Raw genomic sequence first — 24,438 nt, forward strand, 5'->3', positions numbered from 1 at the left:
GGGGGGGGAACACGGACGTTTTCTGGAGCAGCGCCTCCCTAATGCTTCTGAGACTCCAACTGAATTTTTTAGTCTTGCGATGCGAACTCAGACGATCTCAGTCTTTGGGGTTTGCAGCTTTGAAAGTGCAGACTATGCAGTGTTTTAGTGTTATTAGAGTGCTGTGTCCCATTTGATCAATATGAACAAGACAAAATCTGAGTTAGAAGCCGTTAGGTCCTTCTGTACAGAACAGCGGGGTGTTAATGTTTTCAAAAATGTATTTTGATATCGTTGGCCAACAGATTCATAACTAGTGCTGGTGTCACCTCAAATAATAAGACTGTAAAGGATTTCACACTATGTTTTTACTTCAAGGTGGGTCATTTACGGTTAATGCAATAATATACACGTTTAGACACATTTGAATAAAAATATTGGTTGTTAATAACGGTAATTATTTTAAATGTTTTTAAGTTTACTCATTTGGAGCCAGACATAAAAAAACACTTTCTATAGCTTGTCCATATCACAGCTCATCATTTGTACAGTGAGCAAACCTGGAGACAAATAAGATCTTTTATGTTTGCTTGATATCCTGACTGGATCATATGAAACATTTGTCATTATCAGTATATAGAGAAGCAATTTAGATGCTACCAGATAAGTTAGCGTCTCATTGTGGGGGCCAATGCTGAAGGCCTTATGGTTCACACATTAAGGTTGTGCTTCAAAGAAATCCTTCAAAACATCTCATTTAGATTTGCTCTAATGAGAGACAAATAAATTACAATTTGTTTTCCATTTGCAGGGTTTTAGGCATTGTGTATTCAACTTTTTACAGTCATTTTAAAAATAATTAGCAACATGTTTGAATTGGTAGTGTGCATTTTTATCCACTTAAGGTTGGATTTCAATAGATACAGAATTAGGAAATTCCCAGACAATTTTTTTTAATGTTCAAATCATATAATAAGTAGAGGGTGAATTTTGTTTCTACCACAATGTGTTTTCCAGGAATCGTTAGTGTTCTGAGCTAAACATGATCTGGTGCAGTTCAGTGATCTGTCCCTGTTTTTCCTTTTTAAATAAGCAGAATAACATCCAGGATGCGGATCCTCCTGCAAAATGCAACAAATATATCAGTTACTAAGCAAAAAACAGTTTAAACATTGAATATATATATATATATATAAAAAGAGATGTTGGAGTGGTCCAGTAGTCAAAGACACAAATGAGATTTTAGATGCTGTTGTGTGATGTAAAGCAGGTCAAAAACAATCCATTGTGGCTGAATTAAAACAGCGCAGTGGGACAAAATCCTTCACATTGAAGAGAAATGTAACATTTTTTTCTGGCAAATGTTTGATGGCAGTTGTTCCTGCCGAAGGTGGAACCAGTTGTTAGGTCAGCTGGTATTTATATTTCGTACAGCATTTCTTCTTAGCAAATCATAATTTTAAAAGGTTTGCTTCCCAATTTAAGAGAAGAAGGTTGGAAAGTGTTTGATTTACAAAAGCACAATCCTAAATAAGAAGAGCATGCAACTTGCAGTCGTCACCAAATGAGGTATTTTTGAAAAGAAAGTTTTTTTTGTGTATATATTAACATCTACTGATCTTTACATTCATATGTCTCATAGCTGCTGCTGCAGTATTGTTCACCAGGAACGGCCTGGAAATCTAATTACGTTTCAGACGGAGATAGTTTCTCTAATGAGGTGCGCATCATGAACATGTCGTTACTTCTTAAGAGGTTTTTCCGCTACAGGGCGTGATCTGTCATTTTGCCTCTGCAGGACGTATCCAGGTGGAAAGCAGCAGATGGGCGAGTGCTAACGAGTGAAAACTAAAGATATTTGTGATCCTCATTACCAGCTCACTGCTGGCTGAAAATCCGAGACTGTGTGATGAATAAGTTGCAGCAAATTTCACTGTAATGCTCTAAAAGCAACCTGCACACAGACGCCTTGTGTTTAATATTTGTGCTTTATTGTTATAGTCACTTCATTTTCCATATATTGCTTTACAGAGTTTTGTAAATGTGTAAAAAAAGAGAAAACATACTGAATTTTTTTTTTACATTCAGAAGTTCTTCCTGTGATTAAACTCTCTTCAAAACTTACTGTACTTTTATTGTGTGCATGATCACAATCATGTTCATGCTTTCATCAACCGCATACGAAAGGATAAAGATTCTCTCTCAAGATATTGCTCATGCTTCAAATAGATGACTGTTTTTCTGTGTTTCACCACCAGCCACACAATGGATTGACATGATATTTGATCTTTTAAAACGTTAAATAAGTCAAATCAACTAGAACAAACATGCTCAGGAGACACTGAGGTGATAGGAGTCTGGATAATACAAATTTGCGTAACAAAGGATGCTGTTACAATTCATGCACAGGCCACCTTACGTGACGTCCAAGCTAAAATCAACAGTTTTTCTGACACCTGGTCATAAAATATCATGCGAGAAAAACAAAATCAGTTGCAAACACCTGGTAGGACCGTCTATATTTAAAGAAATATGCACAATTTTGGTACAATTTGAGCAAACACATGCTAAACAGGTCACTGTCACTTGCTTCCTTTTGCAGTGGAAGAAGAAAAGAAAATGGACGATTGCAGACAACTGCAACATTTTATTTGTACCAGATGAGTGGGAACGGTGTGAGTTATGTAGTTGCAAACTGCAGAACTCAGTTTTATTTATATAAAACTTGCATTTCCAAGTGCTGATTGCAGAGTTTTTATTACAATTGTTGGGTCTCTCCTATTGCCATGAATTGCTTTTGCTTTGGAGAAAAAGAGTGGTATTGTATAGATCAGGTGTAACTATTCAATATTTCCTGCCCCACATGGCTTTGTCCACGTTATATAATGCTGCCATGTTTTATAAGTACAGTTTGTGACCAGATGGGCCCCACATGTGTTCTGTACTGATTTTCTTAAACACCAACGTGAGATCTACAGTTTGGTTTTAAATTATTTTTGTTGATGTGGGCTGAACTGAGGAAACCCAATGGGTTCTTCATACACACTAAATAATTTCACATTTAATTTCTCGTTCCAATGCCCCAACTTGTATTTTGTTCTTATTTCCACTGCAGGTAAGCAACATTTCACGAGACGTGTCCACAGTCACACTTCAGTTATTATACAGGTAATTATTACAATGACAGCTGTGACTTAAGGCAGGAGGCCAAATAGTTTTACATGGGTGGTTAAAAGGGGTATAACCCTGTACACAACATGTTTGATTTTATTTTCATTTTTAGAAATAAGCAAAATGAGCACTTTGTACATGGCCTCCCCGATTCCTTATTAGCTCTAGTTAAATCAATTTAATGAATTGTATCCACTCATCTGGATCTTTAAATCTTTGAAATACATTTTAGGCCTCTGAGGAAAATTTTCTACGCCTTGTTGAGTTTATGCCATTAATAATTTAAGCAGTTCTGATGGGAGATGAGGCAAGTGTGTGACACCTCATTAAATCAGATCCATAAATGTCAGGGCCAAATTTGTATAATTTTTGAATTGCAGTAGGAGCAAACCAAGGGCCACAAATGGCCCTGGGGCCACACTTTGTCCACCCCTGATATATGTAATATATAAAGTATTTTAGTATAGTGAAAACTGTGCTGCTGATAGAAGTTTTTAAAAAGATAGAGACATTTAAATATTATTTATTCTTTGCCTGTGTTGCTTTGAAGGTATCTGTTGGCATCTGAGCAGAGGTAATTAAATCCAGTTAATGTTTATATTTAGCTTCACGTGGTATGAAATAAAAATGAGGCCAAACTTTCTTTTGCCCTCTAAAAGTACTGATGTGACAGTAGAAATGAGTCAGGAACCAGAAGCAGACATCACTAGATGGTACTTGAGTTACCAGGCACCATGTCTGGATATTGCTCAACGCTCTCATTACTCTAAATAAAGATTATTCAGGACATAGAGTAACAATGCACTGCTTTAACCATGCATGTAGTTATTATACTTTCAGTTTCAAGACAACACATGCCTTTTATTTTCAGAAGGTGATCTCTCCTACTACTGAGATTCATGTATAATATATGAGCAGTGTGTAAACGACAGTGCAGCTTCCTCCCCAGCAGCACGATTTGGAAAAGAAATGTTTGATTTAAAACAGATTCAGATAGATTTCTCATTAGAGAGCTCATTTCTCTAAGTTTGAAGTGTTGTTTCTCTTCCAGATGACAGCACAGGGCAAGCAGCAGAGATATCTTACTTTGGAAGTGTTGCTCCATTTTCATCTACAGTGAAAAAATATCCACACCCCCTGAACTGGTTTACATTTTGTCAAACTTTAATGCATTAGGATTTAATATTCGGATGTGGCATTGCACCCTCTTTACTCTGACGCCACTAAAGAAGAGAAGGAGGCTCCATCTGTTCTGTGAATGTTTCTCAGGGTTTTCAGAGAGCGCTGCTCTTCACCCTGAACACACAAGCCCTAATGGGAGACATGGTGGTGGTAGCATCATGCTGCGGGGATGCATTTCTTCACAGCATGGAGCTTGCAATACAAATACGGCTTTACTGCGAAGGCCTCAGAGGTTTTATTAGAGGACACGTGCAAGATGAAAGAAAGATGTGACACATGCAAAGGTTTAAGGGGTATGAATATTTTTTCAAGCCACTGTAATCTAAAAATACGATATTCACATGTCCAGGTTCTGCCTCAGCTCTGAGCCGAAGTGTAGTGTGTGTTTATCTTAGTGTTTAGAAAAGGCTAAAAATCAGGGAAGTGCACAAACAATAAAAAAAAACAAGCTCGTGAATATAAAAATCAACAATTAGCATTTGCTTACTTCGGATGTTTGATATGTTTTATTCTATGGTTGTTGACTTTTCATCTAGTAAATGTGCATCAGCCAGCATTCACATATGGGGCCCACATGGGTGGGAAATGGGCCGAAAACAGGAAGACTTCAGGTTGTCCCCTTTATTATTACCTCCATAGGTTTGATGTTGAATTATTTGTGCACAAGGCGAAATCCAACAAACCAACAAGCCACACGGGGCCCCACAAGCCATATGAGACCCACATACACATGTTGGCCAGGTAGTTTAAGCTATTATTTATTTATTTTTGCTAAGAAAATCTAGTTAAAACTTTAAATATCAGGTGTGGTAAACTAGTTTCGGACCAAAGGTCACTTACTATAATGCTTTCCATGTTCAAAAATGCACTTCTTTTTCCCCCTAAGCTATTATTTAATAAAGAAATAGGCTTTATCGTTATCAGAAGACTTGAAGCGTTATCGGCCAAACTAAAATGATTGTCCTGCCACACACAAAAACAGCTCAGTGTAAAAAAAAAAAAAAATCCTTTTAAAATATTTCAACCTTTTAAATCCTTGGCATTAAGTCTGAGCTCAGACGTACTGGAACTCATGAAAAAAACAAACCACCCCCGTCCTTCCTACCCTCATTCTTATCACTCCCATCCGTGTCCCGTCTAAGCAGAGGCCCCGCTCGGCCCAGTCAGGACCAGCACCAGAGGCAGGACGAGGGCAGCGAGAGGCAGACGGGCGGTGGGGGCGCAGCTGGGGCTGCACAGGTCGAACAGGCTTCCCTGGAAGCGGATCTTCCTGGAGTCCTGCTTCAGGGTCTCCCAGATGGAGCTGACTTCCTGCTGGCAGTCGGACAGCGCCGTCAGGGCGCACGTGTGGAAGGCTTCCCAGTGGCTGTGGGCAAAACGAAGGATGGTCAGAAACTGGACCCTCGGCAGCTTTTCGTGAATTCTGCGGCGGCTGTGGATTAATTTCTGCCAATAATCGGTTGCTCAGATGGCCTCACCGGCCTCGAGTGAGTCAAAGCGAGCTCTGGTTGCCACGGCAACGGCATCCGGGAGCGAGACAGCATCGCAGATGATATTACAAGTGGGCAATTTTCGGCCGTGTAAAAGTGCAAATCTTTGCCTTCAGTAAACTGAAAGGGATGTGGAGTTTGTGCCGAAACAATGTCAGGAGAAAACCGTCCCCTGAATTTCACTACAGCTGCACTGGAGTCATAAATAATTTAGCACAATGGCTTTGTGTCTCAGTATCACTCATTTCTCCTTTCTCCCTCTGAGATTACAGCATCTGCTCCTCTCTCTACAGTATTTGCTTATGACATGAATATTTATCTTCATTATTACACCCAGTTGTACTTATTAAGCTGAAATGTTGGTAAAATGATTTAGATTTGAATTCACTCCATCTTTCATATTAAACTCTGAAATCTGTTTTAGTTGTCAACAAATAAAGGTTTCTGCACATGTTTCAGATTAAACTCAATATCTTTTGAGAACTTAAGGCTGCTATCCGTCCTTAGACAAATTTTAAATGAGACATAAACATTTTTATTATAAAAAAATCTGATTTATAGACATTATTGTCCAGTTTTCTCAGACCTTAGAGGTTATTTGTAAAATGTGAAATACCATCAAGAATGGCAGATCTTTTAAGCAAGGAGAGAAGGAAGGAAAAGCACAAAATTGAAGGATGAAAAGAAGAAAAGAAGGAAGGAGAGCAATGAAAACAGAAGAAAGAAATAGAGGAAATAAAGGAAATTCTGGATAATGAATGGAAGAAACAAAGACAAAAAAGAAAACCAGAAGAAGGAAAGGTAGAAAAAGAAGAAAGAAAGATAAAAAGGAGTTAAAACAAGGTGGAAGGAAGAAAAGAAGAAGTGAAATAAGGAAGGAAGAAAAGTAAGGAAGGGTCAAAAAAAGAAAAGGAAAAAAGGAACAAAACAAAAAATGGGGAAAACAAAGACTAAAGAATAAATAAGCAATTGGCTGATTAGAAACATTTAGAAAACAAAAAGGAATAAAGTCTGAAAATGAATGTACCCTTTCTGTTCTGATCCAGATCCTGAAAATACTTAATTCAAGTCACATATTTTTTTCAAACTTTTTAGAAACCCTTTCAGATGCTCACATGTCCCCGCCCGGCCTTTTTTAAAAAAAATAAAACAACATAAAGTCATTGTTGGTACCTGCAGACGGCCGCCACTCCCTGCTCACTGGTCACGTTCTCCTGGTAGTTGTCCATGCTCTCCCCCAGCTCCAGGACGCACTCAGAAAAGTCCCGATAAACGTTCTCACAGCTCACATCTACGCTGCCTGCAGGCGCCGCAAGCAACAGGAAAACTGCAAAACAGACCGGAGACAGAACCTGTCAGGTCTGGATAAATATACCCTACAATCTGACACGTTAACAATATAGAAACCATTAAGTGTGTGCACAGTCTCAAAGAAGCTATTCTTAATGTTTTACCACAAATTAGACTAACGATGCAATTTACTAGGATTTTATGTTATAGATTACAAAATAATTCATAATTTTGCAGAGAAGTGAACAAGATTTTCACCTATTTTTCTAAAAACAACCCCCCCCCAAAAACTACATAACCCTAAATAAAATCCAGTTGGTAAAAACCAATTTCCTGTAGATCTTTTCTCAAGATGGTTTGCAAGAGTTTTGCCAGAGATCATCAAGTCACCAAAACCAAGGAAGACAGCAGAAAAAGGTCAAAGTTTTGGAGAAGTTTAAACATTTGAACAGGTTCGGACGTCACTGTTCCACTTGTTAATAAATTACTTTAAAAGCTGTAGCAGTGGGTGCAGATTTTGCTACCCCGGGACAAACTTGGAAACTGTGGGTGAATCACACTTTGAGTGGAGATGCACCAGCTTCCCTGAAGAGCAGATCTGTGTGAAAAGTAATGGAGAGGTTTATTTAAAACTGTAAAGGGGACAAAGTTAATTTGGAAGACATATTATTTGACAAAAATAATAGAAAAAAAAGCAAAATAAGGACTCTCCAGTAATAGAGGAATGGATTAGGAAGAGAGGGAGAGAGAATGGAAAATGAAAGGAAAGAAAGAAGCTGGGTTAGATTGGGAACTCTTAGAGCTAATGCACCAGTGTTTTCTTTTTTTGGAAGACTGAGCATAATGCCAGCAAAAACGTGAAGAGGGATGTCATTTAATCTCTAAAAGATATGAAAAAGGTTAAATAAACAGAAGTAGTTGAAGGATATGACTACATTTTAAAGTTTGAACAGCGCTTCTAGCTGGAAGGATGTGGAAGCGGTGAGCAATGAAAGAGAGCAAAGTTTTTAGCAGAATATTTTTTTTTGTCAATGGGGCCCAAGATCAGCCCAAGCTGAATATTTTATAAACCATAGAAGATATTAACATCGAGACATTAATGTCCTGAATGAGGAGAATATGGTAAAAGTTGAATGGTTGAAATAGCAGGAAGTAGAAAACAGTGTCAGGCGATGCCTGCAGCATTTACACTAACTAACTTGTGTGACTGAAAGCTAACACCTGACTAAAGCCTGAGCAAACATGGCAGCATCATGGCGTGGAGATGCGTTTCTTCAGCTGAAAAACAAACTAAATTTCATTTATCATCTTCCATCCACTTCCCAAGCATGCATTGCTTTATATTAGCAGCTCCACCACTTTAAATCCCAGAAAAATGCTTTGAGGTTTGTGAGGAAATGTGTGAAAGTTTCAGAGGCGTGAATACTTCAGGCGTGGTCTTGCGCTTACGCTTCATTCGAGGGAGTCTAAAAACAATGAAGTAATCTGCACACCATCCAGGTTGGATATTTCCTCAATAGTGGAGAGTAGCTTCGTTTTTTACCGCTCTGTTGAATGCAAAACAAATGCTAAGCGCATGGATATCAACAAAAGTGGCACAGGAGTTAAAGTATGTTTTTGTTTAAATATTAAGCTGTGAATGTGGTGCAGATTGTGCAGGAGAAAGCTGGAGACGGTGCAGGTCTCATATAACCACTCAGTGCTCAGATAAAGATAACACCCACCCAGCCAACAAAGGGATGGGATGCACGGAGGTAAAAATAAATTAAGACTATAAATAGCTACCTTTCTCTGGACAAATAAAACCAGCATCTTGCGCTACTTTACCAGAGGCGATCGCAAGAATCCATCCGATCTTCGTCGACATGAATAATCCCATTTCATCCCATTTCAAGCCAGGCGGGATGCTGTCGAGATGCCACTACTGGGACGAGGAGGAAACGCTGGTTCTCATGCACTGAGCAGATTAGCTGCCCATGCTTATTTTATTATCGAGTCTCGATAATAAAATAAAATCTCATGAAGCGTGCAGCTCCAGCACAGTTTCTCTCTCTCTCTCTCTCTTTTTTCCCGGCTCCGGCCGACAGCTGACGTTACCTGCCCCCCGGGCGGCGCTGAGCTCATCCCGCTGCCCCCCCTCAGCTCCGGACAGCTCCCACCTCCCGGAGCCGCTCCAGCCTCCTCTGAACACGCTGTGAGTCATTACCCTTCAATCTATTTATCTGTTTAACTCTTTCACACCCTGCTTTTAATTAGCAGGCTCCGTTCAAAGAGCGGGGTTATCGTCATCTCAGCTTTGTAGTGTTGGATGATGATGAGGATGATGAGGATGATGAAATGTCCCGTTGAACTTTTTCCACATTTATCAAATTACAATCAAAAACTCCAGAGACATTTTTGACCAGAGTCCAATTTAGAGTCCCAAATATTAGCTGACCCTTTGAAAAGAGGCATTTTATATTATTATTGTGCAATTTTTAAAGAGCAACTATTTCATTCCTTTTTTTTAGGTTTTAATATTGTCACTTTCCTAAAATAATGGAATAAGTCTTTTTTGTCATATATATATATATATATATATATATATATATATATATATATATATATATATATATATATATATATATATATATATATATATATATATATATATATATATATATACCGGGCTGCACAGTGGCGCAGTTGGTAGCACTGTTGCCTTGCAGCAAGAAGGTCCTGGGTTCGATTCCCGGCCGGGGTCTTTCTGCATGGAGTTTGCATGTTCTCCCTGTGCATGCGTGGGTTCTCTCCGGGTTCTCCGGCTTCCTCCCACAGTCCAAAAACATGACTGTCAGGTTAACTGGTTTCTCTAAATTCTCCCTAGGTGTGAGTGTGTGTGTGCATGGTTGTTTGTCCTGTATGTCTCTGTGTTGCCCTGCGACAGACTGGCGACCTGTCCAGGGTGAACCCCGCCTCTCGCCCGGACCGTAGCTGGAGATGGGCACCAGCAACCCTCCCGACCCCATTAGGGACAAGGGTGAACAGAAAATGGATGGATATATATATACCATCTTTTGGTAAAAAAAACAAAAGTGGTATTTTTTTGTATTCTATGAAAAAAGAAAACAACTAAAAACAGTTAATAATAAAATACATTTTAAAACATCCACTTTTATGGCTTAATTTATGTCCTACAAATAAAAATCACATATTTATGATGTCAATTTTAATACTTTGTGGAAACACATGTTGCTGCAAATACAGCTGCAGGTCTATTAGGGTGTTTCTATCACAGATATTTGACATTTTTTTGTATACTTTTTCTTTCTAATAACTCAAACTCAGTCAGATTAACTGCTAAAGATCCTCCATTGGATGTAGTTCTGGACTTTGACTAGGTCATTCCAATGCAGAAATATGCTTTGATCCAAGCGTAATGCTGGCTGTGTGAGGTCGTTGTTCTGCTGTAAGGTGAAAGTTCATCTCATTCGGGGGTTTTGCAGCTTCCAACAGGTTTTCTTCTGGATGATCTTTCTACCATCTCCCCATAATCTGATCAGATTACAGTTCTCCAAAGCTTGGGTTGTTATTTTATGACCAAATGCTCATAACCAAACAAATACTAGCAGCTATTAACTGGGAAAAAGTCACGAGTCCATCTGTTTCACCACTGGTACAACTGGATAAATGTTCTCTATCTGTACTGATAAATGTAAATGTTTTAAGGTATTCATCATTTTGTTCTGTTCGCTCCTCTCAAGGCGTTCTTACTTTAAAACATAGTTGTAAAATATAAAACTTTCACAGCTTATGGAACAAACTGCAATGCAGACTTTTCAAATAAGGAATGGAAAATCTCAAAGTAAATGCAGATGTCATTTAAAGCAGTTTGTCGGCTTTATTTTTTCTAAATAATAATAAAAATAATAAAATCTAAAATACTGCTTTTAGAGCTTTGTTTTATTTTTGGACACGTTTCAAAAGTTCTACCTGAAAATAAAGTCGTCTCAAGACCAAATGTCTTTACTTTTGAATTTACTTACTGACTTCATGAGCAGACACAAAACACTGATGTGCAAAATCATCCAAATCAAATATAAAGAATGAAGATTTAACTAACAGCAGCATTTCTTAAACAGATTTCTGTCTAATTGAAAATGGAAAAAAGTCTGGAAAACCTAATATGTTTAGTCGGTTTTGATACTTCTTGGAAACCTATGAAGGGAAAAAATGTGCTTTAAAAAAGAAACGTACAACTGAACATTTTCTGCATAATTAGGGTAATTTAGTGTTATATTTTAAACAAACATTTGTGTACTGTAAGATATACTAAATAAACACAAGCAAATGCAATAGCAGTGTCGTGATAAAGTTAAGACAGAAACAGGAAAAACACCTTCTTTGTTCTTTTATTGCTTTTTCAAAAGGTGGTTTTATAAAAATGACAGCAAACAACCTGAGAGCTACGATGACGCCGCGTAACGAGGCTGAAATGCTGAAGGAGCCTCCATCTTCGAGGGGGAGAAAATAAAAAAACAGGTAAACAAGCCCATGGAAACGCTGGGAGAAGATTGTCATAGGACATGCAGCTGCCGTTATTACTCTCTTAAAGAAACATCTAAACACAAAAGTCCCGTTTTAAAAGTCACAGTTTTAAAACCAGAAGGACACATTGGTGTTTACCATTCACTCTTTGCAGGGCAGCAAACTTAGGGTGCAAATAAGGCACAGAGGCGCTGGATTGACAGAAACTTGATCTATTCAATAGACAAATTCAATACTTCTGGTTTCAAGTCAATTTATCTGATTTATTTAAACCTCCACATTCAGCTCAGGCGTCACAGCATCCATATGGCAGTCTGCAGATTTCACTGCTTAAACCATGATTTTACAAAAATGCAGCTTTAAAACTTGGTTAAACGTCCTGTTAGTGTTTAAAGGCCGCGCTCTGATGAGAGCCGGTCCATAGGCTTCAAACTGTCGATCCTTAGTGAATGGGAACGTGGCTTTTGCCCAGTATGACGAGTCGGGCTTACTGGTCGACCCCGGCTGCCCTTTTGGTTCGTTTCCGTGGAGATGTTTTTGGCGAAGGTTCTGTAAAAATTTATGAAGAATGAGATACATTTTTTAATCATCAAAAAACTACAAGAAAACTAATGTAAGATAGTTGAAACTAATAGTGTGTGGTTTTTATAATGTCTGTAATAACATGCAACATACTCATGGCGTTAAGAGTCTCCTGAGGAATCCAGCTGATGTCTACGTCGTTCACGCCAGTTGTGCCCTTCTCTATTTTCACAGGAAGCCGTTTCCTCTGCAGAGAACAAAACCAAACAGGACATTCATTAGAAAAAGGCCCTGCAAAAGTATCAATACCCTCTGAAGTTCAGTGCGTTTAGTTGGGATCTGTAGACGAAAACAATGTAGCGCAGGATCAGATCGTGGCGAGGAAGAAGAATCTCAGTGTCGAGCTTTTTTTCAAATGAAAACCAGGAAAGTGTTGCAATCAGCTGTTTGGTTTGTTTCCCAGCAAGAGCAGATTTAAAGGTGGATGGAGCTAAATAAAGAGTAGGAAATAAAGCATGCCAGACATGTTAGACTGAGGTAGACGTTCCTGTTGAGGATACTCTGAAAAAACTTGCATCTGTAGTTGCAGTAAAAATGTTGCTCTTCATAGTGTTTGGTGGGGCTAAATAAAAGTGCAAGCCCCACTTTCCAGATTTTCATTTGTAAAGAAACCACAAAGAACAAGTATCCTTGTCCATCCACCTCACAATAAGGCACTACTTTGTCAGTTTATCACCTTAAATCTAAAAAAAACACTGAGGTTTGTGTCTTTAAATAAAAAAAAAAAAACAGTTCATGGGACATGATTATTTTTGCAAGGTGCAAAGTTTTATAAATAATCTCACCACAGAGGAAATACAGACACAATGTGCAAAATTTGCACAGTCACTGACGTCTTACACATCTATTTATTGCATTTCCCGACATAAAGGAAAGGTGACTTCCTCATCGCATCTACTTCAGTCTGTCAAGTTCATGTGTTGATGCATTCACACAACAAAATAGTCCAAATTACTGAGGAAACGCATACCGTTCTGTTCTCCAGAACCTGATACATCCCAAAGAGTAGCAGGGCCACCAGCCCACCCAGGAACACGTACATGAACATTCTGCAAACACAAAACAAAATTATTTCTTTACCTGATGAATTACAGGCACACTGTAATTAAACAGAGCATTAAAGAGCGTGTTGTTCTTCCATAGACAACCCAGAGAACAAATTGTATTTTTTTTTTCAGTGAGATTTGAGGAAGGTGAGATTTATTTGCTCATCTCGTTTCCCACAGACAGTTTGTGCATTCTGTAGCAGCAATTCAACACACACATCTCGTTTCTTTGTGCCATTTTCACACCTTTTTGAAGGGTTGTTACAAGCTTTTTAATATTCTGGGGGAGCTGATGCTGTGAATAAGAGCTAAAAGGACAAATAAAGAGACGCTTGCAAAACTAATATGACTATGAATAATTTAGATAGAACTGAGTTGCATAAACTGGTTTAATTGCTCTAATTTGTCCACTAATGAGCATGCAAGGTATTTTCTGAGTAATCCACTGGCTTGTTGTCTTCCTTGTATTTCTACACTTTGCAAACTTTGCAGAAGCAGGAGAGAACGCGCCTTATCTACGTGTTCGTATCTGTAAGTATGTCAGTGACAGGATATGACTGACATGTCAGTCAAAGGCCTTACGTTTCTCCATCCAGTCCCTCTTCTCGCTCCGTTATGGTGACAGTCTGGTTGTAAATGGCCGACTGGAACGTGTTGCCCTAAATAAAAACAAAAGGTTAGAGAGGAAATGTGTGTCTGGCTTGATCCGCATCAATTCACAAACACAGCAGAGAAAAAATAAAGTATTTTAAAGACTACTCTTAATGTCATTTTAAACTATTTAGACATTATTTGTACCTCTTTTATACATTTCTTTTCACATAATATACATTTCTTTATAGAGAGGGGCCAAAAGTACCAATGAAAAAAATAACTTTTCCAAGTAAATAAGTTTATATGTGATTGTTTAAATGAAAGTGTAATGAATGCGTAATTTAATTGATAATATTTAATGCATAATCAAACATGTACCGTAACCCACAATTCAATTTGTAAATAAAATGACTTTAGCATCACTAAAGGCATATTAAGTGTTTTTTGTCCAAGTACCAATCTCAAAATAATTTCAATCATCTCTATAGCTCATCATTATTGGTCATATAATTTTATGAATAATCTTAACATATAAAAATTAAATTTTGTATTTAAAGCTTAATTTATAGCTTCACTTATGCATTTCTTCTTTAAATTGAATAATCACATACACATGTGTGTACTTACATGCTTATTGCAACTTATTTATTAAATTGTGACCTTCCTGGTTTGATTCTTGAAATCTGATTTATTTAAATATCTGTACCATCTCTCTGAGCATTATTAAAGGAAATCAACTCAGTGAAATGTACTATTTGTGAAGTGCAACCACAACTAATTATAAAATAAACAGATGCAAAACGGTGCTGTCAGAACTACTGTGTTCAGACTGGATTTTTCTTTAGTTTCACTAATCACAAACATTTCCAGGTGAGCTTTATTGTACACATTATTGTATGTCAAAATAAAACACAAATAAAGAATAAAAAAACACAAAGCGATGACAACAAAAAGGTTTTTATTTATTTATAAGATTTACTGTCATCTAGTGGTGAACATTTAGATTGTAACCAAATCTTGAGCTGCTTGTTCTGCTAGAACAAGAAACTATTTTTCCCCTCACCTCAGGATCCACGTAGTTGAGGAGGATGACCAGACCAAAGGGCCGTCCGGCCATGGGCTGAGCCGGGATGAACGAGTACTCAAAGGAGGCCTGAGCCTGGGGCTGGACGGCCGTGTTCAGGGGCAACGCTGTGAACTACAGACACACACAGGATTAGGCAATCCTACAAGAAAGAGATCAACTAGAAGACCGTAAAAGGTAAATAGACCATATTTAGTTCTGTCGTTTGTTTAGAAAAAAACTCTGGCAAATATTTTAGATATGAAGGTGAATAAATACATATAAAAATGTGTGATTATGATAGGCACAGATGTCCCTTACATTCTGAATGTAGAACTGGAAATCTTGTGGATAACGGAAAGAAGCCTCCAGCGACTGAACCGTGAAAGTCTGACCTCCTTTATTGGTGAAACCCACAAGGAACCTCACAATTTCATTGGCTGGAAACTCTGAAAAATACCAAACAGCTACATTTACCAACCAGTTTGATCACCTTATGTATGTATTTTATTTTTATTTTCCTTTATTATTTTATAAAAAATAAGAAAAATTAACAACTGAGCAACCTTCGCCTGTCGTGAAGATGATGGTAGTGTCGGCATCGGGGTGTGAAGTTACGAGTTTTTCAGCTGCTTCATCAGCGTCATCTTCACCTCCGTCCTGATGGCAAACACAGAATCGCACCGTAACGTATCAGCGCTTGACATTCTGCTACACGACCACAGACGCGCTACGTACCATGTTTTGAATCTGATCTTCTTCAACAGCCATCTCGTCTTCATCTTCCTCCTCATCTACTGCAGCATCTGCATCGTCAGCAGCGTCCTCGGCGGAGTCTGACTGTGCAGAGACTTGACCTTCAAAAACAGAGAGCAGCAAAGTGTCAGAACCACAGGAAGGCTGCAGGTGGCTAGCTTTAAGGCTTAGAGATGTGCTGTTTATGTGTTCGGATTAAATATTGCACTCAGCAAAATCCTGGTTATTAGCAGGTCATAAGAAGAATACAGCTTTTTCAAATTAAAGTAATTTGCACTACTTCGTACAGAAAAAAGTCAAATATATGTTATATAAACCAAACAGTGTCCATATTAGCTTACTTTTGGGTGGATACAAAAGTAATTAGACTTTGGTCACAACTACATTACATGGTTAAATAATTAATAAATGAAAACATTGTTGGGTCCAATAAATAGTACACCAAATATTTTGATAGGTTATGATACAAATTTGATGTCTTATCTATGATTTAAATTCAAATAGAAAATAATCAGAAAAATAAAGACCAGTTTGAACCCTGAGCAACACAGTGAGATCCCACCCCCACCTGTTGCTGCCCATATGGCTCCAAATAGGCAAAACTTTCCCCTCACTTAAATAACAAATCTGACTTTTTAAAAATAATAATAAAAAATGTACATAATAATCCTAAATCTGGACAAATTGTTGTGAAAAGTTCAAGCACTCTTCTTAACTTTCTCTTTTATTAGCGATACCAAAATCAGTGGGAAAGTTACCACATTCTAGCCAAACTGAAGGTCAAAGTGTTATTATTTACTGTGTACATGCATCTGAAACAAGGTGCCAGGCTGAAATGACCGGCAGAAAAGCAAACCCTGAACGTGTCAGTGAATGGAGAAAGAAACAAAGTGAGGTCCCCTTCTTATCTATGATGACGTGTCCCAGCATGGGGAGCTGCTGCAGCTGCTGCTGTTTCAACCCCAACATCTCTAAACCCAGAAACTCCACAAACCTGAAATACATTAAGTAATTTAATTATGGGATGATTTTTACTATAATTTATAAGCGATGGTCGTTTTCATTCAATGAGCTGCGTTTGAACTCTGCTATAATGGGTTTACAATGAAAATAGGCGCACATTCAGTTGTAGGATCACTTCATGCAGCGGTTCAGATGGTTCCCACTGCGCAGCTTAGTGGATGTGCCACGTCAATGTGGACTGATAACTTTTTCTAAAAGGCTAACAAAAAGAGGGGAGAAACCAAATCTCTGCTCTAAAGAGGGAATAAACACTCACCGACTGATATTAATCCGCAGGGGAAGGCCAGCAGGAAAAGAAGCAGGAGTTTTGATCCGAAACCAAACATTTTACCAGAGGTGCAGGCTGAAGTTAGTAACACATCAGCGCCTGGGAGAAGAGAGGGCAGCGAGCGAGCAGGAGGAGGGAGAACAGGAGGAGGAACCGCCTCTGGAAGGCGTGTGCTGCGTTCAAAGGCGACTCGGAAATCGGATAGTTTGTTTTTTCTCCTGCAAAAAATAAAATAAAATAAAATAAATCAATTATTACTATTATTAATATGATCATTCATCCCATTTATTAAAGACACACATGGATTAATATATAAAACATTTAAATTAAGAGGAAATAAAATGAAAACAGAAATCACAAATATAAGTGATATATTTACCAAAAGTCATACCAAGTTTATTCGTATAGCAGTTCAAAGTAATTTACACTCACCAATTCTGAAACAGACAATAATTATTGTTTGTTAACGATAAAAAAAATAATCATTATATCAATGATTTTGGTATAGTCATCAAAATCATTATATGCATCAAATATGTTGATCAAAGTTCCAGTTATTATTAATTAAATAAACTCTAAACTTTTGGTTTTTAAGGAATTCAGTAGTTCAGCTATTTTGTAGTTTTCTGGACATTTTTTCCAGATATGTGGTGCATGGAAGCTGAATGCTGCTACTCCATGTTTGATTCTATTATACGAATTATTTTTTATTATTATTCATAATTAAATGATTAATAACTCCAACTCCAGTCTTTGGTTGAGAGGCAGGGTAGCCTACACTCATAGTCAAGACAGAGACACACAGCTCAGACGCTCATACTTCAGGGAAATTTCAAAGTATTAATTCATGTTTCAAAATACAACAGATATTTAATACATATTTAAAAACAATCATTTCTGTTAATGTGAGTTCCTAAGTCCACGCTGAAAAATTAAAGGCAATATAAGTGATAGTAGAACAACATGTGAGACTGAGAATTAGATTTATTTGTTTATTGGTACCTAGAAACCCAGTTTTCACTTTGGTTCTAACTTACATCAACCATCGTCATAACTTACATTTGCACTGTATAACAGTTTGAAAACACGCTGAGATCTGTTTTCGCACTGTTTCGGTGAAGCTAAATTTAATTGTGGTTTCACAAATCTAGTACACTGAAGTTCTCGGAAAGTTTAATTTGTTGTTTGATTTTAGTTCTCTGATATAATTACAATGTTGGCCACCATCTTATGCATAGCCTTAGTAGCTATGAATCACTAACAATGGCTGTAAAACCCATTCCACTCTTCACTTTTGGGTACAACAGAGTGACAAATCAGGCAAAAGGATGTTTGAAAGCTGGTTTCATGGCAGCAACCAGCCATGACCTCTCTTTAAATGACCTCAGTGCTGGTCTAATATCAGGTCAAAGTAATGCCAGAAGTTTGCTGATGCCTGCAAAAGTATATTTGGTTCCTCTGAGAGTTACAAAAGGGACACTTAGCACAATGTTAGAAGCGATGTGTGTATAATTTGGACCCTGTTTGGTTTAGAAAATAATTGCTTCAAAATGTCATTACATTTTCTGTGACTTTGTATTGTCATTTTTCATATGTATTTTCATTGCAGTTGACATTTTGGTCAACCTACACTTGATTGTTCAGTTCTTCGGTCAAGCCTGGTGTTGAAGTTGTTGCTGTTACATGATCTTTAAAAGGTTGAAAGAGAAGAGTTCAAATGAGCAATTTAAAACCCCAAATTAAAATGGCACTCATGCAGATGGTGACTATTTTTAGGCAAAGGTGTGAAACCATTAATGGGACTTTCCACATTTGGAGGTCTTACAGTCACAGAAAAATTGTCGTCCTAGAAACTTGCAGGGCACGTTGATAATCATTTTAAATTGACGTTGTACGCCTCTAAATGCTCTTTAATCACTTATTCCTAAGCAATTTTCTATCAAATCTAGTCTTAAAATTAAAAATTTCACATTAACTGACTAAGTTGTTTGTCACAATTATCTAAATAAAACAAAGAGTTGATGGTAAGCAAAGCTAAGAAAATGATAATAAATCAGAAAATCACCTCATTTCACTCAGTGAGATAAGATTTTATCTTGTTCTCTTTGCAGTAATTTAGCACACTGCTAATTTCTCTTCCTCGGTCACATGTGCATGCAATGTACATGCAATATGTATTTCTGAAGATGCTCCCTGAGATTCTCAGGTTTATCTTGCCTCTTTCTCCTTTGATGCTCTTGGAGTCTAAAAAAAGCTTGTGGCTTTCTGCAAAAGCATACATCCTGTGACAACCCTCTGAGAAAAAAATAAAACACAGACGAGCCTCCTGCATGCCATCAGAGTGTGCAAACAGAAACATGCATCACACTCTGTAGAGTTGTCTAGCTAGCGAAACAATCAGTTTAAAGAGTTGCTAATTTAATTTTAAAACAGTTTCGACCATGAAGAATTGTAGCCATGGGACACAAAAAGGAGGTAAGTGTTGAAAGAAGGAACATGAGTGATCAGGAGATTCAAAAGTTGAATGTAAAATTTTGTTTAAAAATGCCAACCTAGAGATATTTTGTAATTATGCAAAGAATTTAAGAGACATAACTTTATTTTTAGGGAATTTAATGCCACTGTCACAGAATAGTAGACAACATTACACTTTGCACCAGGTATAGAAGTAACTTTTTCAATGAATGCTACTTTATTTTAGAAAGTAAATTACTGTCTCTATTGTTTCATTAGCTTCATAGTTTAATTGTCTGTTCAATGTTTCACACTTATTCAGCGTTGCCAAAATCTTAAATAGCTCTAACAGGAAATTGTACCAACTGCATGGTTATTGTGAAATATGAAACTTTGAGCAAAATGCGTAACCACCTGCCAGCATTTTTTATTGTGCAACTCAAAGTTGTCAAACGTCTCTGTCTGTTTCACATTGTTCAGTTTGTTTGTAGGTTTATGTGGTTAAATGAAATACATTAGTGTTTTTTGATATAACAAAGTTATTTGAAAATAAACTGTTTAAAATGAAAAGTATTTATTGTGAATTGTGGCACAGCAGATAAAAAGTTATTTTTTATTGCTTACAGAAACAACTGGCATATACATCTTAAGAAATATTACTACTTTTCTGCAGTCGCTTGTAAAATTGTTTACTATTTGTATTGGAACAATGTTATTGGAGAATTATAGCGCAAGTGAAAATATGGACATACATTTTTCCAAGAAGGCAGACAATAAAGCAGGAAGTATGAATGTCAGTGATTATATTACTAAACACTGACTGGGCTTTTTTTTATTGTTTTTTTTTTTATACATTCCATCACATCCTATTTTTACCTGAACAATTACATAACTATCCCAAGAAAAAGGATGAATAAAACAGACGGATAACTTGCACATTTCATTTTATAAATACGCACCATGCAGTTCATTCTAGGATAGATTTTAAAGTTATGGTTTTTACTCTGGGGACGTTCCACAGAAATCTTTGGTTCTAATAATAACTTGCTTTTAACAAGGTCTAGGCTGCTGTGTGGAGCAGCTGCAGCTCCTGAACTCTGGACCGAGCTGTGCAGACAGTTTTCAGCCATCAGTGTTTTTAGATCACATCTTAGAGCAGACAAGAACTCACTGACATTTAATACAACATGAGATTTTGTATTTTTATGTTGTTTATTAATTCACTTGTTTTATTTTGTATAGTTAGGGTTGACCAATGCAGCAGTCGCATTTGAGTCAATTTAAACTTGAAAAATAGGAAAAAAGAAAATATGAGCTGTAGATCAAAGTACATGGAACAACTCTTGTTTGTTGTATATTTGTGGTTACACAGTTGGTCAAAAATGTTGCTAAATGCCCCTCACACCGACACACACCACTCTCACGCTCTAGTTACATTTTCCATTGAAGGAAGGTCTCGTCTATAATGAAGCATAAGTGAAAATAATGCAACAATGTTTTGTAAAGCACAAGTACAAGTGTTTAACATCATAGCAAACCTCTTATCACACACACTCACAAAAAAACAAACAAAAAAAACAGTTAGCTTACAGAGATTTCAATACACCTACACTATACCAACTTTTATTCTGATACTTTGGAAACCATAGCGTACCTTGTCATGATTATTGGCATTACAGTGCTGAATTAAGCTTTAAATAACACCATACTTTAATCTAAGCCCAAATGTAGCCTTTTAATAGCTCAGTAGTCATAAATTAGAGGAAGATGTGCGCAATTAACATTTTTTTCCATTTCCATTTTTGTCACAATGTGTAGCAAAATGAGGACATAATTGTTATTTTTAAAAATATATTTATAATAATAACAACAACAGTAATAATAATAATAATATCCATGTTTTGTTCAATCATACAGTTTGTTGAATAATGTTAAAGAAATATTTTAAAAATATATAATTTTTATCTATCACAGTCCATGATAGCTAATTGACATGATAGTCAAGTTTAAAAATCTTTATTTATTTATCTTAATTTCACCTAAAAAGTGGCTATTATATTGTTTTCTAATCTGTATAAATGCATTTAAACTATTTACATGTGGAATTTAAAGGGTTTTCAATGAAGGTATTCAGACTAGCAAGGATTCTTTTATGCAAATCTCCTTTAATAAGCAAGAATTCCTGTTTGTATTATTTTTCCACTAAGGGACTTAATGTCATCCATTCTTTGTATCAAAAGTTCTTAGCTCTGCAAGATTCATGAGCTCCCCTGCACACACCGCTCTTTTGAGATCTCTATTTATGGCGTTGATGAGATTTAGGTTGTAGTGATTCCTCCAGATCTTTTCTGCTAAGGCCCTCTGCTGCACATTTCATGGTACATGTAGTAATCAGTGTTATGGTTACATGTATTCAGAACAGCTTTCTACAGAAAATGGTGTGTTTGAAGGGAACAAACCCAACACTGACTGCCGACAACTTACCTTCTGTCTTATTTAGGTCTGACACTGTATAAAGTAATCTTTAAATTTAAATTTGATAACTCTCATAACAAACGGCATGCTATTACAATATCTGAAAAAAATCAAAAGATAGTTCATTTTCTCATCAGTTATGCTTTAATACATATCTAGATAAATCCAATACACAACAGTAGGATAAGTTCAAGCTTCTGCGTAAAATAGTTTAGATAACTGTCATATAATGTAGTGATTCTGTAAAAACAAATGACAGGGCAGTAAATAACCCAACCCATTTAGAATGGTTTTTCAGGCAGGAAAGAAATTCAACATGATCCGCTGAATTTGTTTTCCCGCAACATCTAAAAAAAAGTTGCTTGCACATCCATGCTTGCAAAGGTTTCTGCGAAACCACATCTTCTTCTGCTGACGACTGAACAGAGCTGTGATGTAAACCATTTTGTCAGGATGCAGACTGCATGACTCTACTACTTAGTTTATCACAGTTTTGTTTCTTTCAGTTCAGTATTTATTCATTTGTACCCCGGGATGAGACTCACCTCTAAATGTTTAAATGGATTTTTATAACTGGCTGCAAATCTAGTTTAAAATTTGAATCTGGATAAATAGTTAATGCAAAAGCAATTGCTTATTTTATCAATGTTTGGTTTGTTTGTGTTTAAATGTTTCCTCTCAATACAATTCCATTGTTTCTAACAAAGGCTAAGGTTGACGGTGTGGTGGATTTGTGGTAAACACGGCCATCTCATTGAGCAGGTTGGACATTTCTTGGTAAACTTTATGTTCTGCCTCTATATCATACAAAGTTCGGGTGCCAGCTGTCATAACAAGTCGGGTAAACATAACAAGTAACTAAATATATATTCAGAGTTCATGTACAGATGGAAGATTTTGCTCCACAATAGCTAATCATTGGTTCTTCATGTCAGCAGGAACAATCAGCTTGGAATATTTCTGCTGCAAATTCACATGAAAGGAATTCAGTAAGGAAATGTAGCATGTTATACCTAATAGTTGTGCTTTTGCTTTTCCACAGATTGTGATTGGTTGAAATTAAATGCCCATGACATCATCTATGTCCTCTGTACTGTCCTGGCGCTATCGCTATTGTTTAACATCGCATGCTGCTTGTCAAAGATCTGCTCAGGTAATTATAATTTTTTTCTTTCATACGTCAAAGGAAAAGTTGTATTTTTTTTATGGAGAACATATGATTACTTATGTTGCAACAGGGAAAGGAAGATGTCAGTGCAGGAAGAGACAAAGGTATGTAACTTATGTTTAACATGACATTAAGTCAAGCTCTTTCCTTTCCTTTGACTAAACAAGGAGAAACTCATGGGCCTTTTTCATCCTTTTCTCTAAAATTCAAGTAGGAGTTCCAGACAAATGGAGGACAATCCAATTTATGGGAATTTAAGCTACATGGACTCAAGTAGGTACTCCGTGTGTACCTGTGCGTATTCACGTGTTGGCGGAAATATTTTAAATAAATTGTAATGTTGTCAACAGATGTAGCTGTGTATACAGACCCTGCTCCTCTCCACTCCTCACTGAGCTCTTCATCTTTAAGGATTGCACACAGGGTCCATCCTGACTCACAGGTAGAACCTTTACAGGTTCTCCACTGAATAAAGTATTAATCTGCCAAATACTGAAATTATCTTTATTTTTTGTATCCTTCTAGTCCAAAAGTCAGGAATGCTACGCCAACCTGACCCTGAAGCCTCCCAGGCCGCAGTCTGGGCGCATCTCTCCACAGATTCAGGTCTCAGATATCGCGCATTTAGAGAAGCCAGAGGAACCAGGAGAGGAAGAGACGGAAGAACCTGTTACCATAGATGATGCTGTCTCCACCATGTCTGATCTGTACGCCTCCGTGCAAACTCAGCGAGCCAAAATAGTCGACAGTGCGGACGGTGAAGAAGGCTACGCAAACCATCTCTGAGACGACCTGCTGACGCTGAGAGGAGGATGGAGGATGTTTTAAAAGCTTCACCTGCCACCACAGGAGGGCGCTATTTGTCACCACATTGAACTGACAGCCTGTTTGCAGCAGTGAAGTGCATCACTCAAAGTGTTACTCAGCCCTAGGTATACTCAGGACTCGCAGACAAACAGGTCTTTACAATTCAGTCTAGTATAATTAAATTAGAATGCATTTTAATTCAAGGTTTAAATTCTGAAAGATAAAACATAACCATCTAATGATACCAACAGGATAACTTGAAGCAAACTGAGAACTGCTAAATGGACCTATTATATCTATTATACATGTATTAATGTCCTAATTTTAGTTTAAGTGCAACTATTCACTCCTTTATGTTCATTACTTGTAAGTTCTATAGTAATGATGCCTGTAAATACTAATTCTTTGAATACTTTTGTTAAATAAAATATGTTTCATACTGAATGATTTCCATCCATCCATTTTCTAACACCCTTGTCCCTAGTGGGGTTGGGAGGTGCTGCTGTCTATCTCCAGCTAACTTTCTGGGTGAGAGGCGGGGTCACCCTGGACAGGTCGCCAGT

At 37.2% G+C, this 24,438-nt stretch overlaps 3 protein-coding genes across 4 annotated transcripts; 1 reads left to right on the top strand and 2 right to left on the bottom strand.

The window, feature by feature from the left end:
• Positions 1-1,948: 1,948 nt before the first annotated feature.
• Positions 1,949-9,291, bottom strand: LOC114135869 (neuritin-like). The gene is made up of 3 exons (XM_028003524.1): positions 8,940-9,291; positions 6,996-7,149; positions 1,949-5,698 (listed from the first exon to the last, which is right to left on the bottom strand). The coding sequence occupies exons 1-3, from the start codon at positions 8,989-8,991 to the stop codon at positions 5,470-5,472; spliced, it is 435 nt and encodes a 144-aa protein (XP_027859325.1). The 5' UTR covers positions 8,992-9,291; the 3' UTR covers positions 1,949-5,469.
• Positions 9,292-11,487: 2,196 nt separating this feature from the next.
• On the bottom strand, positions 11,488-17,112 carry LOC114135857 (translocon-associated protein subunit alpha-like). Its single transcript, XM_028003512.1, has 9 exons — positions 16,960-17,112; positions 15,663-15,781; positions 15,491-15,584; positions 15,246-15,373; positions 14,925-15,059; positions 13,850-13,926; positions 13,192-13,270; positions 12,315-12,408; positions 11,488-12,188 (listed from the first exon to the last, which is right to left on the bottom strand). The coding sequence occupies exons 1-9, from the start codon at positions 17,027-17,029 to the stop codon at positions 12,127-12,129; spliced, it is 858 nt and encodes a 285-aa protein (XP_027859313.1). The 5' UTR covers positions 17,030-17,112; the 3' UTR covers positions 11,488-12,126.
• A 591-nt stretch (positions 17,113-17,703) lies between these two features.
• LOC114135858 (signaling threshold-regulating transmembrane adapter 1) lies at positions 17,704-24,146 on the top strand. 2 transcript variants are annotated; one of them, XM_028003513.1, is made up of 6 exons: positions 17,704-19,446; positions 22,943-23,053; positions 23,139-23,172; positions 23,280-23,341; positions 23,419-23,510; positions 23,594-24,146. In XM_028003513.1, exons 1-6 carry the CDS (start codon positions 19,413-19,415, stop codon positions 23,852-23,854), a joined length of 594 nt encoding a protein of 197 aa, XP_027859314.1. In that variant the 5' UTR covers positions 17,704-19,412; the 3' UTR covers positions 23,855-24,146. The 2 variants fall into 2 exon arrangements, with proteins under 2 accessions (XP_027859314.1, XP_027859315.1); XM_028003514.1 differs by having other exon boundaries at positions 17,707-19,446; positions 23,283-23,341.
• The last annotated feature ends 292 nt before the right edge of the window (positions 24,147-24,438 follow it).

Source organism: Xiphophorus couchianus, chromosome 20 (genome assembly GCF_001444195.1).
Source record: "Xiphophorus couchianus chromosome 20, X_couchianus-1.0, whole genome shotgun sequence".
NCBI lineage: Eukaryota > Metazoa > Chordata > Actinopteri > Cyprinodontiformes > Poeciliidae > Xiphophorus > Xiphophorus couchianus.

Bases quoted from the DNA above. Each gene is read 5' to 3' on its own strand.
- LOC114135869 (XM_028003524.1), bottom strand. From the start codon at position 8,991: ATGGGATTATTCATGTCGACGAAGATCGGATGGATTCTTGCGATCGCC. The intron at 7,150-8,939 runs GTAAAGTAGCGC...TCTGTTTTGCAG, and splicing joins GATTCTTGCGATCGCCTCTG to TTTTCCTGTTGCTTGCGGCG. The intron at 5,699-6,995 runs GTACCAACAATG...TTTTGCCCACAG, and splicing joins GGAGTGGCGGCCGTCTGCAG to CCACTGGGAAGCCTTCCACA.
- LOC114135857 (XM_028003512.1), bottom strand. From the start codon at position 17,029: ATGTTTGGTTTCGGATCAAAACTCCTGCTTCTTTTCCTGCTGGCCTTC. The intron at 15,782-16,959 runs GTGAGTGTTTAT...CTGTTTTTGAAG, and splicing joins CTGCGGATTAATATCAGTCG to GTCAAGTCTCTGCACAGTCA. The intron at 13,927-14,924 runs GTGAGGGGAAAA...GTTTTTATTTAG, and splicing joins TCAACTACGTGGATCCTGAG to GGCAACACGTTCCAGTCGGC.
- LOC114135858 (XM_028003513.1), top strand. From the start codon at position 19,413: ATGAAGAATTGTAGCCATGGGACACAAAAAGGAG. The intron at 19,447-22,942 runs GTAAGTGTTGAA...GCTTTTCCACAG, and splicing joins CCATGGGACACAAAAAGGAG to ATTGTGATTGGTTGAAATTA. The intron at 23,511-23,593 runs GTAGAACCTTTA...GTATCCTTCTAG, and splicing joins GGGTCCATCCTGACTCACAG to TCCAAAAGTCAGGAATGCTA.